The 14109-nt window shown below is 37.0% G+C and overlaps 1 protein-coding gene across 1 annotated transcript in view; it reads left to right on the top strand.

Moving 5' to 3' along the window:
• The window catches only part of Mapk1 (mitogen-activated protein kinase 1), an 85555-nt gene that overhangs the window by 44558 nt on the left and 26888 nt on the right, over window positions 1-14109 (top strand). The window contains exons 4-6 of the mRNA XM_063226138.1: window positions 4748-4864; window positions 9532-9646; window positions 9903-10034. Of these exons, the coding sequence (XP_063082208.1) occupies window positions 4748-4864; window positions 9532-9646; window positions 9903-10034 (364 nt within the window). The remainder of the gene's footprint in view (window positions 1-4747; window positions 4865-9531; window positions 9647-9902; window positions 10035-14109) is intronic.

Below are 14109 nucleotides of genomic sequence, written 5' to 3'. Positions count from 1 at the left end.
TGTGCCACTTGCTGAAGCACTTATGGAAGCCCTCTTTTTATGAGTGTCCTTAGTTGCTCTGTCATGGCTACTTTGATGTCCTGAATCAATTCAAGATGTTTACCTTTTACGGTCATTAGACTTTGTGGAAGAGCCAGATTGCATGGTACCATACATCCATTGGATTGGGACACATCAAAATGTTTTTATAAGCTCTACAGCAGCCTTCACTATATTTTTGTTCACACCTCATACAGACGTAGAAGACTTCTAGAACTGCTTCAGCAAGTAGCAAGAATGATGGGATAAGTGTGTTTGAAGCAAGAAGGGAGTATTTTGAAGGGATTAATGGCAATGCATCTTTTATTGTAATGTATTTTAAAAGTTAAATATTAACCATACACATATTTTGATGACCCCTTGTATTGCCAGTGATAAAGATAAGTTGTATTTTCCTATTGAGGGAATACTGTTTATCCTAATTTTTAATTTTTCATTCTACCTTAATATTGCCATAATTGAAAAATTATAATTAAAGGTGATTAGTGACTCAGATATTGTGAAAAACAATCTTTATTAGAACACTGCTAATTAATCCTCTACAGTGTTGTGCTTTATCAGAACATTTAAAGTAAAACATTTATTCACCAAATATTGAATGTCCAGTACATATAGTCTACTTCAGAATAAGGAACAAGTTCAGTATTGCCCTTTTTTAGGAACTTATATTCTAGTTGGGGAAGTAGGCATTTATATAGCTCTTTATCATGAATCGTGATTATATACTTTAAATATGACAGAGTAATATGAAAGTTCATAAAAGCGAACAATTTATTTGAGTAGGGAGGTGATTCCTAGGAAACTTCTCAGGCAAAGGACGTTCCCAGCTGGATATTTAAGGAAGTAGATTGACATGTATTGATAGAGGCCCACAGTCAGAGTGGTATTGGATAGTCAGAAAAGAAGTATACGTTTGGTATAAATATGATCAGAGGCAGTAGTGGAAGACAGAGAGATCTGCAAGGTAGTTTGGTACCAGTTACACCATCATTTTGAAAGTTGTCCTTAAATAAAGAATTTGGTTTTGAGCCAGGTATGGTGGCACATGGCTGTACTCATAGCACTCAGGAGGCTGAGACAGGAGTATTGGAAGTTCAAGGCTGTTCTGGGCTACGTAGCAAGACCTAAAAGAAAAGATTTGTGCATTCCATAGGCAGAAAAGATTGGTTAAAAGATCTGAACCAGAGTGATGGCTTAATACTGCTTTGCAAATAATACTCAGCCATCTAAAGGATGAATTAGATTGTAGGAAGGATGCTAGCTTTAGATAAGTTTAAATAAACTAAAAACAATGTTGAGATATAAAAGCAGCTAGTTCAGTAGAAGTGTTTTGGGAGGCTTTAACTGCAGTGCCTCCTCCATGTTGCTTTAGCAACATGGTGGTCCCCTATCATTGGCATCTCTTCATTACTCCAGTATTATTTCACATGGGTCCTCTTCCAACAGTGCCTGTCCCATCACAATCACTCTGTCCAGTACCAGTATAGTAGTTTTTCTCTTGCTGTATAACAAATTATGACTTAAACAATAATTACACATTATTTCACAGTTTCTGTGGGTTTAGTTCAGTCAAGGTACAGGAAAGATGGCTAGGGATTTTTTGTTTATGTGTTTTTACGGTGCCTGGGTCTTGACCAGATGTGAAGACAGAAGATACAGAATCATCACTTACATGCCTGGTGGCAGTTGCAGGCTGTTCCTGATTATGTCTGTAGGTCATGTGGCCTGGGCTTCCTTACATCAGAGGGTTCTAGGTGCCACAGTAGAAAGAGCCAAGTGGAAGCTGTTTCATTTTATAAGGTGGCCTTAGTAGTAACACATCATCACTTCCACTGTATTGCCTATTGATTCAGGTAATCACCGAAATACATTCATATTCAAGAGGAGGGAAGATTGAAACAAGTTCAACCAAAGAGCTTGTAAGAAGAGCATGAGGGATAGCCGGGCGTGGTGACTCATGCCTGTAATCCTAGCACTCAGGAGGCTGAGGCTGGAGGATTGTTGCTAGTTTGAGATCAGCCTGGGCTACAAAGTGAGCTCAAGGCCAGCCTGAACTGCATAGAGACCCTGTCTCAAAAAGACAGGGGAAAAAAAAAAAAAAGCATGAGGGGCCCAGAATGTTACAATCAGCTTCTTAGATCACAAGTCCAAGACTAGTGAGGGCAACTTAGCAAGACACTGTCTCAAAATAATAAAAAGGCTTGAGATACAGCTCAGTGGTAGAATACTTACCTACATACACAGTATTATGGGTTCAATCCCAAACACTGGGTAGTGGGGGTGATATTATATTGATATGTTATTCTTTAGAAAATACAGCCACCACAATTACGTTTAAAATTATCCATAGCACTTAGAATCTCTGTCCTTTTTTAGCGAGGAGGGGTTAACCAGAAATTGAACTCAAGACCTTGTGTTTGCCAGACAGGTGCTGTGCCTCTGAACTACATTCCAGCCCATATCCCTGCCTTAATAGATTTAAGAATATGGTCAAGCCTTCTAAAATTCAACTTCCATGTTTTGTCCATATTTCAAGAGGAATGTATAAACATTCCCTTCAGTACTTGGTTTCTTTGGTCTATGGCTTGGGTTTTTTTTTTGTTTCCCATATATATATATATATATATATATTAGGTTTTTTTTTTTTTTTTTTTTTTGTCTTTTTCATTTTTATCGGTACCAGGGATCGAACTCACGACTGCGTGCTTGCAAGGCAGGTGCTTATGCCGCTGAGCTAAATCCCCAGCTTGTTTTTGTTTTGATACTGGGGTTCGAACTCACAACCTAGCACTTGCCAGACAGGCGCTTATGCTGCTGAGCCATATCCTCAGCCCCATTTCTCTTTAATTTGTGTAGAATTTTTCTGTGATTCACCTGCACCATGCAAAGTTGTGTCAAGTCTGAACCTGTGCAGTCTGTGTGATGTTGGACATCAGTATAGTGACAGATGTGTGCTCATGTTCCATCCAGAGCTTACTGTAGTTTTGCTTTGTTGACAAGGCCCAGTAATTTATTGCTTCTGTCAGTAGGCTGGTGTTGCAAGCCTGGAAACAGTTTCTGCCTGTGATTTGCTTCACGGGAATTGGTAGAAAAGATACGAAAGAAACAAATAGTATATAGATTCATTGAAAGCCTCAAATCATTTTAGCATAATTAGAATTCAACTGTGTTCCTCTTAAAAACTTCTGGTTGTTTCTCAGCCAGGTCCTCTTGAAAGGCCATGACTGTCTGTAGTGTAATATTAGCAAAGAGAAAGTCTCTGAAAGGAGACACTCAAAGCTTGTGCTGGAACTTACATAGACCAAGAGAGTGCAGTGACTGGATTTAGAAGCCAGAACTTTGGAGGACAGGATTTTCTTACCACCCTATCCTGTGAGAATCCCATAGAGTGTCTGTGGGACAGTCACTGGAGAAGCAGATGTGCTGTCTGCTCCTGTCTTCCAGAGGCCACATGCTCATAAGTGGGACTTCAGGAAGACTGGACCATGAGGGCCCTATGGCTGACTTGCTTTTAGGAGGTGAGTCATGGTTGGGAGAGGCAGGTTACTGTTGATGTAACCTAGAAGGGTTTATCTTCTTTCTCAGTTCCTCCTTTCTCTCCTTCCTGGCCACCATGATGTGAGCAGCTTTTCTTCTGCTATGGCTTCTGCCATGACACTTTGTCTTCTAGCCGGCTGAGTGTGCACTGACTGTGAGCCAAAAGAGTCCTGTCCTTTAAGTTGTCTCAGCAATCAACAAAGTGACCAGGACAGCTCCTTTTGATGATGAAGTAACAGTGTGCCAAAGATAAATTATACAACACAACATCTAACTTAATTGGATCTTGTAGCTGAAGCAACCAACAGGGATGTAGTAGCAAAAACACTACCTGCTGATGCCAGCCTCCAAGGTGGTGACTGCGAGAGGATATTTGTAATGTGGGTGGATCTTTCCAGATCTTCATGAATTGAGACACTTAAATTGTGGGATTGATGTTCACATAAACTCCAAGTCCTAGAAATATCTCTCAGACTTGTCCTTTTTTAACCCCATTTTTGTGGCCTGAGTTCATGACCTGGTTTCTCAGCTACTTAGTGCAAAGACCGTCTTCATTAGTCTTTCTTGTAGTTTACCCTTTACTGTACTCTGACCTGTCTTTGATAACACACATCTCTCTCAGGTTGGTTGCCCAAGGACCAACGAATTAAAATATACTGCATTTGTGCAAGGCTAAGTACATTATAACTTGGAATCTGGTGAGGCTGTTGGTCAAGTATGCACTATAGTATTGCATCCAATATTGTATCAGATGATGAAAGGCTGAGGGGTCTAAGTTTTTTGCTTGTTTGGTTTTTAAGAAACATCTTCAATACTTGAAACTTTTTTTTGAAGCTTTGGAAGTAAATTTGACTATATGAAAAGGGAAGGGAAATAGGCAAAATCTTTGAAAATACCATTTCTGAACTAAGTGGAAAACTAGCAGGAGGTCCTAGAAACAGAAGGCTAGTGCAGATTGAGGAGCTGATCCCACCAGCAATGAACCCTGGAACTTTGGGTGATAGAATGGGGTCAAGAAAGGGCCCTGAATGAGTCTAGCGCTCGCAGCAAAGTATCTAACATCATAGTGATAAATACTGCTTATTATTAGTTATTCCTACTGTTGTCTTTTATGATGTTTTTATTTTGAGCTGGTTGAATTTCTGAGATTTCCTACTTTTTTCTCTCTTAGATCTGTGACTTTGGTCTGGCCCGCGTTGCAGATCCAGATCATGATCACACAGGATTCCTGACAGAGTATGTGGCAACACGTTGGTACAGGGCTCCAGAAATAATGTTGAATTCCAAGGTAAATCAGATTTGCATTTTTAAAAGAGTAGGAAGTAGGAATATTTTCTAAATGTTTGGCTGTAAACCTCCCTCTCCAGCCTCATAATTGAGTTGAGGTTTGGGCTATCTTCTGGTCAGAGTCCCAGTGCTATCAAGATTGTTCAGAATTAAGTTTCTGGGCCATGAGGTTCAACTTCTCTACCTCAGTTGACATGATGCAGTAATGCTGACATGATGAAGAGTTAGAAGGTTACCTCTCCAGTTACAGCATAAGTGGTCCATGTCCCTCTCCTGAGGGCCTGCCAATGGCAACTTTCATACCTGCCAAAGTTGTGTGCAAGCTGTCTTTGTGTTAGAGATAACCAGAAATGTGTATTTCTATGAACACAGTTCAGGGCTATTGTATAAAAATGAGCATCATCTAATAATAAAGAATGTCTGTTCAGCAGAATTGTAATATAATTTGTTGTGCTTAAAGAAAATAGATGTGTGAACAATAGAAACTGTGATACATTCTTTCAAAATTATGTGGTAATCTTATTTCCAGATGAAGTATTTTTTCCCCTCCAGGTGGCTATGGAGAGTACATCCAGGTTACATCCAAATTCTGCTAACCAAAGCCTGTACTTGATCAGTAGAGTAATTGCATGCATTTAGGCAAGTCAGAAAAAGTGAAGTAGGATTTCTTTGTTAGAATTATGAATCTTTAAGCAAAAACTTTGAGTACTGCAATTGAGATTGACATTTTTAACATGCTAACACAAATAGTATGTGATGGAACTGGGGATTTAGCTCAGCGGCATAAGCGCCTCCCTTGCAAGTGCACAGTCGTGAGTTCGATCCCCGGTACCAAAAAAAAAAAAAAGTATGTGAATACGGGGCCAAAATTGAGTTATTTAAATAGGACTGACATTACCTATGTCTAATATTTCAAAATGAGATTCTTAAATACAATTACATCGGTATCTAAGATAAATTAAGGAAAACAGGTATGATGGCATACACCTGTAATCCCAGCATTCTAAGAAACTGAGGCAAAAAGTCAAATTCAAGATCAGCCTGGACAACTTGTCTCCAAAAAAAAAAAGAAAGAAAATTAAAAAAAAACTTCACAGCAGAACTGGAGATATGGCTCAGTGCAAAACCCCTGTGTCTAATCTCCAGCACTGCCCTCCAAAATAAATAAATAATAAGTAAATATTAGGTATTATATCTAGGACCCAAGAACCAGAAATAGTCCTGAAAAGCTAAATAGAAATGAAAGGAATGGGTCTAGTTAACTCATAGGCATTATTCTCTTCCTCCATTCTTTATGAGTAGTAATAAGCTATTAGGTTGTTTTTATGAGAAAATGGAATCTGTTTAAAGTTTTTGTTGATGTCCTACATTTCTCTAGTTAAGAAAGCAAAATCCCATTAAAAGAAGTTCTATTGTAAAGAATGATTTGATATAACAGACATTTCAAAGAAGAAAGCACTGGGCCAGGGATATTGCTCAGTGACGCAACGCCTACCTGGCAAGCACAAGGTCCTGAGTTCCATAATTGGTACCAGAGCTGGGAATTTAGCTCACTGGCATAATTTTGTATTACAAATAATCCCACACACTAGAGTCTTTCTCTAACAAAGCCACATGACAGCCATTCCGACGAGGAACATTGAAATCCAGGTGTGCTGTGCTTCTTGGAAAAGAGAGTTGATAGTGTAGCAGGTCTTTTATCCAGATGGCTTCTTGTCTTGAGTCTTCATTCTAAGTCAAGATGTCCCCACTGCTTTCATTTGTGAATCTGCAAGAGCAGCTGTACATATATGACTTAATTTATAATTTAATTGTTTGTCTTTCCAGATTCCTAGTACTCCGTTCTGCAGATGGTTACTGTAGAGAAAACTGAGTGTAAATTATTATTATTTGCAGTACCTTTAGCCTGGAAGTATTACTTCTAGAAATGTATTCACTTTTTTTCTGTTTATTAGAAAATTATCAGATACAGAAAAGTTGAGTACTATGAACATGCTCATATATACCTTACCATGTTCCACTAGCTATTAATATCTCACCATCTTCTTAGCTCTTCTTTTCTTTGCTTTCTCATTCCTCCCTCCTTTCTTCTTCCTTTTCTCTTGGGCACGTCATCTGACACATAGCCAACATAAACCAGTAGTTTACTCCTGGACAATATGGAGCATACTAATTAATACTCCTTAAAAAAAGAGGTGTTCTTACCAGTGGCTTTAGATAGCTAGCATAAATCCAGTGCCATTTTTTTGAAGAGTATGGGTTAGCTGATTTACAAAAGGTCCCTCAGTTTTGTCACGAATTTTGATACCAATACCACAAAAGCAATATTTTGTTTTTCTTGGTGCCTGTTACCAGAACACGTAACTGGCTTGTACTGATAGTTGATTATGATCATGTTTAACATTTAACTAAGATGGTATCCTCCAGATCTCCACCATCATACTATAATTTCCTTCATAAAATTACAAATAATATGTGGAGAGAAATAGTTTCACTGTGTAAATTACCATCTTCAAACTTTACTTACTGCTTTTACTCCCTCCTTTATTTCCTCCTTGCCTACCTGTTTGCCTGCCTTCCTTCCTTCCCTCCCAGACTCACTCTCTCCCTCTCCCTCTCTTTCTCCCCACTTACTGTCTCTCAGTCTCCCTGTCTTTCTCTCTCTCTTTCCTGGTGATAGAACTTAGGGTCAACTCTGCCTCTGAGCTACATTCCCAGCCTTTTTTATTTGATTGATCAATTGACTGATTTTTTAAAATTTTTTAAAATTTATTTTTATTTTAAAGAGAGCAAAACAGAACAAAGCAGATCAGAACAATGCAAGCCACACAGGATTTCAAAATAAGACAAGAGTAAATCATCAGTGGCTACCATAATGTCTTTTGTCATGCTGTCCTTGAGTTCACTGTGTAGCCCTGGCTGCCCTTGAACTCTCAGCAATCCTCCTCGCTCAGCCTCCTGAGTACTGGGAGAAATGCGCCACCACACTTGGCTGCCTTTTTATTTTGAGATGGTTTCACTAAATTGCCCAAGCTGACAACTTTCTCCTGAGTAGGTATGATTTCAGGGACCTACACCTATCATTCCTCCTGTGTTTCCATGTATTAAATTCTATGATTTAAAAAATAACCTTATTGAAGTAAAGATTTTATTACTTCAGCTTACAAATTTAAAATGTAAGATTCAACAGATATGACACATTGATAAAATTGTGCAACTTATGACCACAGTTAAATTTAGGTTATTTTTGTTATCCCAAATCAAAACACTCTACCAACTATCATCTCCCAATCCCTTCCCTTGAATTTAGATAACCAGTGAGCTACTCTGTCTTCATAAAGTTTCTTAGTCTGGGAATTCTTTTTTCATTTTTTATTGTGATTTTTACTCTATTTCTGCCATTATGTGTTTCTGTCCAGATTTGGCTGGTGAGAGCTACTCTTGTTATTTCCCCACAAGTATGAGGCACATTCTTGCTTTCTGGTGTACTCCAGGTTGATTTGGTACTATCCCAGACCGAATAAAGAACTGAAATAGTTCTTTTTCCCAAAGGTTCTAATTCCTTTTATTGATTTTTTTTTAAGTTAGAATCTATTGGTACATGTTAGATATACATAATGATCACATTCATCTTAGAGAATTTGTACCTGATTCCTTTAGTTACTTATTTTTTGTGAGTTTTCAGTGTTTTCCTTCATTTAGGTTTTAAAATTATAAAAGCTTTAGAATTATTTTAAAACTGAACCCTGTTTTATCATAGGTATAGATCTGATCATTGGTTCTTTGTTTTTTTCCAAAGAAATTTCATTATTTACCTAATTTTGATGTTCAGTGGAATTTTGTTTTCTTTTGTTTTGTTTAGATATTTCTACATTTCCCCCCCTTCCATATCTCATTGTATCTTTTTCCATAAAATCCAACTTGTGCTCCTTGAAGAAACATGTTTATGCACTGTTGTGATTTAGGCAATTTTCTTCCATGATTTTGCATAGATTTCCTTTATGAAGAAATTTATAGCTGAAAATGAAAAGAAGAGGATGATTAGAATATTGGACATGCAGGGGCTGGAGATTTAGCTCAGCGGCACAAGCGCCTGCCTTGCAAGCAGGCAGTCGTGAGTTCGATCCGTGGTACCGATAAAAACGAAAAAGACAAAAAAAAATGAAAAAAGAAGAATATTGGACATGCATATGCTTCCCCATTTCAGTCCCATCCCACCCCTGATAAGATTTAGCCTGATGTTTTTTAATATGATTTTTAGGATGATTAAAGATATTCTGGAAATAGAATAAGAACTCTTATTGTGAGTTGACTTCTAGATTTCTAAAAATGAGTATATAGGCCGCTGATGTCATGAAACATGAGTATTACAACTTTTTTTTCTTTCTACATCTCCCATTTAAAAATACTCTTATCTCAAATCATTTGAAAAAAGTACTGAAATGTATAATTATAAATTAATGTTGAAGAGAGAAAAATCAGGTAATCTTGATTGTTCAGCATCTCATAAGAAAACCAAATTATTTTTCTATACTATCTCTGTATGTTTTTAAATTATCTAAGGAGAAGCTTAAACTCTTTAACAAGCCACATACCTATAGGAGATTTCATTGTATTGTCATGTAACAACAGATAGCATTGTCAGCCTTTTCTTTCTTTATGCTACAGGGCTATACCAAGTCCATTGATATTTGGTCAGTGGGCTGCATTCTGGCAGAGATGCTATCCAACAGGCCCATCTTTCCAGGAAAGCATTATCTCGACCAGCTGAACCACATTCTAGGTAAGGTTCCTGAGCACAGTTTAGTTTGTATCAGAGCTGTATCATTAAATGAAGAATTCTAAAAAATCTCTAACCTATGGTAGACATGAGATTTTTATATTCTCTGATTTAAAATGTTAGCCTTTTTTGTAAAAATGTATGCAGTGAACACTGGATGGTGATGAGACATTACCAGGGTTCATTTATCCCACAGCTGGTGATCTATAGTTGTTTGCCTTGGTCTTGATAATTAACAACCAATTATTTTATCCAATAGGCATTCTTGGATCCCCATCACAAGAAGACCTGAATTGTATAATAAATTTAAAAGCTAGAAACTATTTGCTTTCTCTTCCACACAAAAATAAGGTGCCATGGAACAGGCTGTTCCCAAATGCTGACTCCAAAGGTAAATCTTACTTCATTATTTTGGCTTAAGCTAGTTTGCTCGCTTGCTTGCTTGCCCTTTTTTTTTTCTCTTTCCTTCTCTCTTTCTCTTACTTACTTACTGTCTCTCTGTCTTTCATTCATTTGTTTGTTTGTTCATTCTGTCTTTCAACAGTCTTATGTTAGTTCGTGCTGGCTTTGAACTCAGTATGTAGCCTAGGCTGGTACCAAATTCACAGTGATCCATTTGCCTCAGCTTTCTGAGTGCTGGCATTATAGGCATATGCAATTTTGCCCAGCCCCATTTGTTACATTTGTTAAATTATTAGAGAACTAGCTTGAAAATTCAACCTATGACTGTTGAGTTATATGTTATTTTAAATGAACTTACTCTTTTGTTGGTGCCCCTGCTTCTTCCTCAATAAATAAATAAATAAATAAACAAACAAACAAACCCAGAGCATATCTTATTCCTTATTTGGAAGCACTGACATTAGAAAAAAGGATCCTGGAGATGGCTCTAGTTTTCTGCCTTCTGGTATCCCTTACTGGAAATATTTAAGATTTTGTATTTTTTTCACACTTTTTAGTACATGTATAAACAGGAATTATCTTGGGGTAGAAACTCTTATGTCCACATAGAATTCATTGATGTTTTATATGTACCCCATAACTTAGAGGTCATTACAGTATATTTAGTGAGCCTATGTTTTAAATTGTGATTTCTCATAGTAGATCAGTCAGGTATACAATTTTGTACTTATGACATCATATCAGCACTCAGAAAATTTCAGATCTTGGAGCATTTCAGCTCAATCTTGTGTACTTTTTTTATCTTGTCATTTGATAAATCAGGTTTATTAGAATAATTTACATAAAGACCAGGGATTTAGCTCAGTGACATAAGCACCTGCCTGGCAAGCGCAAGGTCCTGAGTTCGGTCCCCAGTACACACACAAAAAAAGAACAATTTACATAAAGTTCACTTTTTTTAGTTTTCTGAGACGGTCTCACTGTGTAGCCCAGACTGGCCTTGATCTCAGAGCAGTTCTCCTGCCTCAGCCTCCTGAGTGCTGGGATTACAGATGTGAGCCACCATGCCCAGCAGTTCACTCTTTAGTTGTGTGGGCGTCTGAGTCTTTTTTTTTTTTTTTTTTTTTGGTACTGGGGATAGAACTCACCTGGCAAATGCTTGAGCCACAGAACTAAACGTCCATGCCATGAGCTTCTGAAGTATTAACAAATATGTACTATCATATAACTACTGCTGACAATCTACTATGGAATAGTTCTATCATCTCCAAGTTGCTCTGTGCGCTCTTACAGTCATTTCTTTCCCTGTTTCTAGCAATCACTGATGTGATTTCTGTCCCTATAGTTCTATTCTGAAATGTCAAATTGGTGGGAAATGGTCTTGTACATTCTTCTATCCAGCATAAACAGTTGAGATTTATAAAAATCCATCTTATTTCTTGTCTCCGTCTCTTCACCAAAGTTGCTAGAACAGTTATGCAAGGGGGGAAAAAAAAAACCTAACAGTGGAAAATGGACCTAAATATAAAGCCTAAAACTGGTAAGCTATAACAAAGAACAAGATGGAATCTTTATGACTTGAAGACAGATGAACATGTCTTAGATAAACACTGTTTTTTGTTTTAAGGTCTAGGAAGCGATGTTTTATATGCATTTTATTTTTAAACACATTTTTTAAAAAAAGTCATGCATCGAATGTTATCCATTGTATTTTTTATTTTTTCTTTTCGTTTTTTTTTTTTTTTTGTACCAAGGATTAAACTCACAACCTTGTTCCTGCCACCTCGGTGCTTATGCCACTGACCTAAATCCCTGATCCATTGTATTTTTTTCAGATCAACTCTAATAATTGTAATATCCTTTATTCTTATTTATTATGTTTTTTATTAAATATATCAGACAACTATTTTTTAAAACTTTATACTGTTGTAAAACACTGGTAAGCAAAATGAAGACTCCTTCCTTACTTCAAGACAGCCATATCCTAAGCTACAGAGTCTGTGAATGTATATTAGGTTGCACACTCCTCATGTAATGATCAAGTTTTTCATTCCCACAACTAGGCTAGTAACTGAGTTGGTTACTGAATGAGAAATTGTATATATTATGTACATTGCAATATTCAGAACTAATAAATACTCAAAGGAAACTCCAACTTGACAACTGTGCTTTTATTTGCATAACTCTTGCATGCCGTATTATAATACATAACATAAAACTTCAATACTGTACTATGTAGTACAGTCAGGAAAAGTTACAGTACAATATAAACAAGATGTGTGGTGCAAATAAGACATTGAGACTCTATAAACAAGATGTACAGAAGTGTATAAAGAAAAGATGGGTCAGAGGGTGAACAGTGTGCCTCAGTCATAATATACACAGAGAAAACAGACTGCAGGCACTAGATTCTGGAGCTTGGAATGCTTAGTGTTGAAGTAGGTAGAGCTGTTTAATTTGAATCTGTAAAAAGTTCGAACTTGATTTAAGTTCGAATGAAAGGAATGGCCTACCACAAATAGAAAGATAATAGCGTACTTTACAAGGTAAAAGAAGGCTCATGTTATAGGGGAAACTCAGGGCCCTATTTTTTTTTTAAGACATGATCAAAGATGTTTTGTCTAAAAACATTAGTTGAAATCTTTGTATCTATTTCTTTTGTTTTTTCTATGGCTTCTGGCTATGTAGTTAAGGCTACAGTTGAACTCACTATATAGCCCAGGCTAGCCTCAAACTCAAGCAATCTTCCTGCTTCAGCCTCCTGTGTCTGTTTTTCTTCCTTAATGTCAAGTTTCCATTCTTTATCTAATTTATAGATTTAAAATATCTAAGAGACTGAGTGTAATGGGCTTGGAATAAAAGAAACATAAACAAGTATAAGGAATACAGATATGGATAACTTGGGGGTAATTTTGATTTGTCCTGAAGTTGCAATCTTAAAAGTACAAATTTTAAATTATTATTTTTCTTTCTTCCTGTCTTCTATTCTGTCTCACTCCACCCCAGACTTTGATTCATATTCTTAATGGATACAAATGGATCAAAGATCTGATTTTTTTTATGCCTTCAAGCTGAGGGAGACACTGATCTTTTCTACCCAAGGATTAGAAGTCTCACTATGGTTGATCTAAAGGAGACTGGAGATCATTAGATTTTGCTGGAATAACCATCATTTTTGATGGTCTGGAAAAGAGGCCAAATATTAAAAGGAGAATATTAGTGAATAATGGCTCCAAAAAATTTTTAAAGTTAAACAAAATTGGCATTTTCCATAAGTCTTTTATATTTAATATTAACCTCTAATTGCCCAGAGATACAACCCAGGTAAAACAGATGGAGTTCTTTATTTGTCAATAAGAAGTACAGTTTCCTATTTTAATTATAACAAAAGCCAAAGACTACCATAAGTAAAGATGTCTGTGTTGGGGACTGGGGATTTAGCTCAGCAGCATAAGTACCTGCCTTGTAAGCGCTTGGTCATGAGTTCAATCCCTGGTACCGACCAAAAAAAAAAAAAAAAAAAAAAAGTCATTTTAGGGGCTGGGGGCTTAGCTCAGTGGCATAAGCGCCTGCCTTGAAAGCAGGCAGTCGTGAGTTCGCTCCCCGGTACCGATAAAAAAAGGAAAAAAAAAAAAAGGATGTCTGTGTTTCAGTATGACTGTTGGGTCATTAAAATTTTTATAAAGCTCAGAATCTTAAGGTCTGGCCTCTGTTTTGTAGACCTGAATACCTTTTGTAGTGATTGGCTCCAGGTAATATGAACAGACAAAATCTGAAATAGGTAAAAGAAAGTCCATACCCCAAAAGTAATAAAGCTTAGTAGTAGCTAGAGTATTTTTATTGGCATTCTTGTCTTACAGGCATATATATACAAGAAGCCAAATCTACCTGAGAGGTACTTGACAGTACATTAAAATAACATAGTAGTAATACATTAAAATAGGCTTATCTTTGGAAGAGCTAGTAGAACTGGGAGTCAGGACCTCCAGAGCTATAGGCCAGGATACTGTAGTTGCAGCTGTAGACTACCAGTAGGTGTTGGTGCAGTGTTTGAGCCCTCTTTA

This window comes from Cavia porcellus, unplaced genomic scaffold, assembly GCF_034190915.1.
Source record: "Cavia porcellus strain 051 isolate PalLab524CR breed Dunkin Hartley unplaced genomic scaffold, mCavPor4.1 scaffold_16, whole genome shotgun sequence".
In the NCBI taxonomy this organism is placed as follows: Eukaryota; Metazoa; Chordata; class Mammalia; order Rodentia; family Caviidae; genus Cavia; species Cavia porcellus.
Note: the sequence above shows the minus strand (reverse complement) of the source record. Positions and strands in the feature narration are given on the sequence as shown.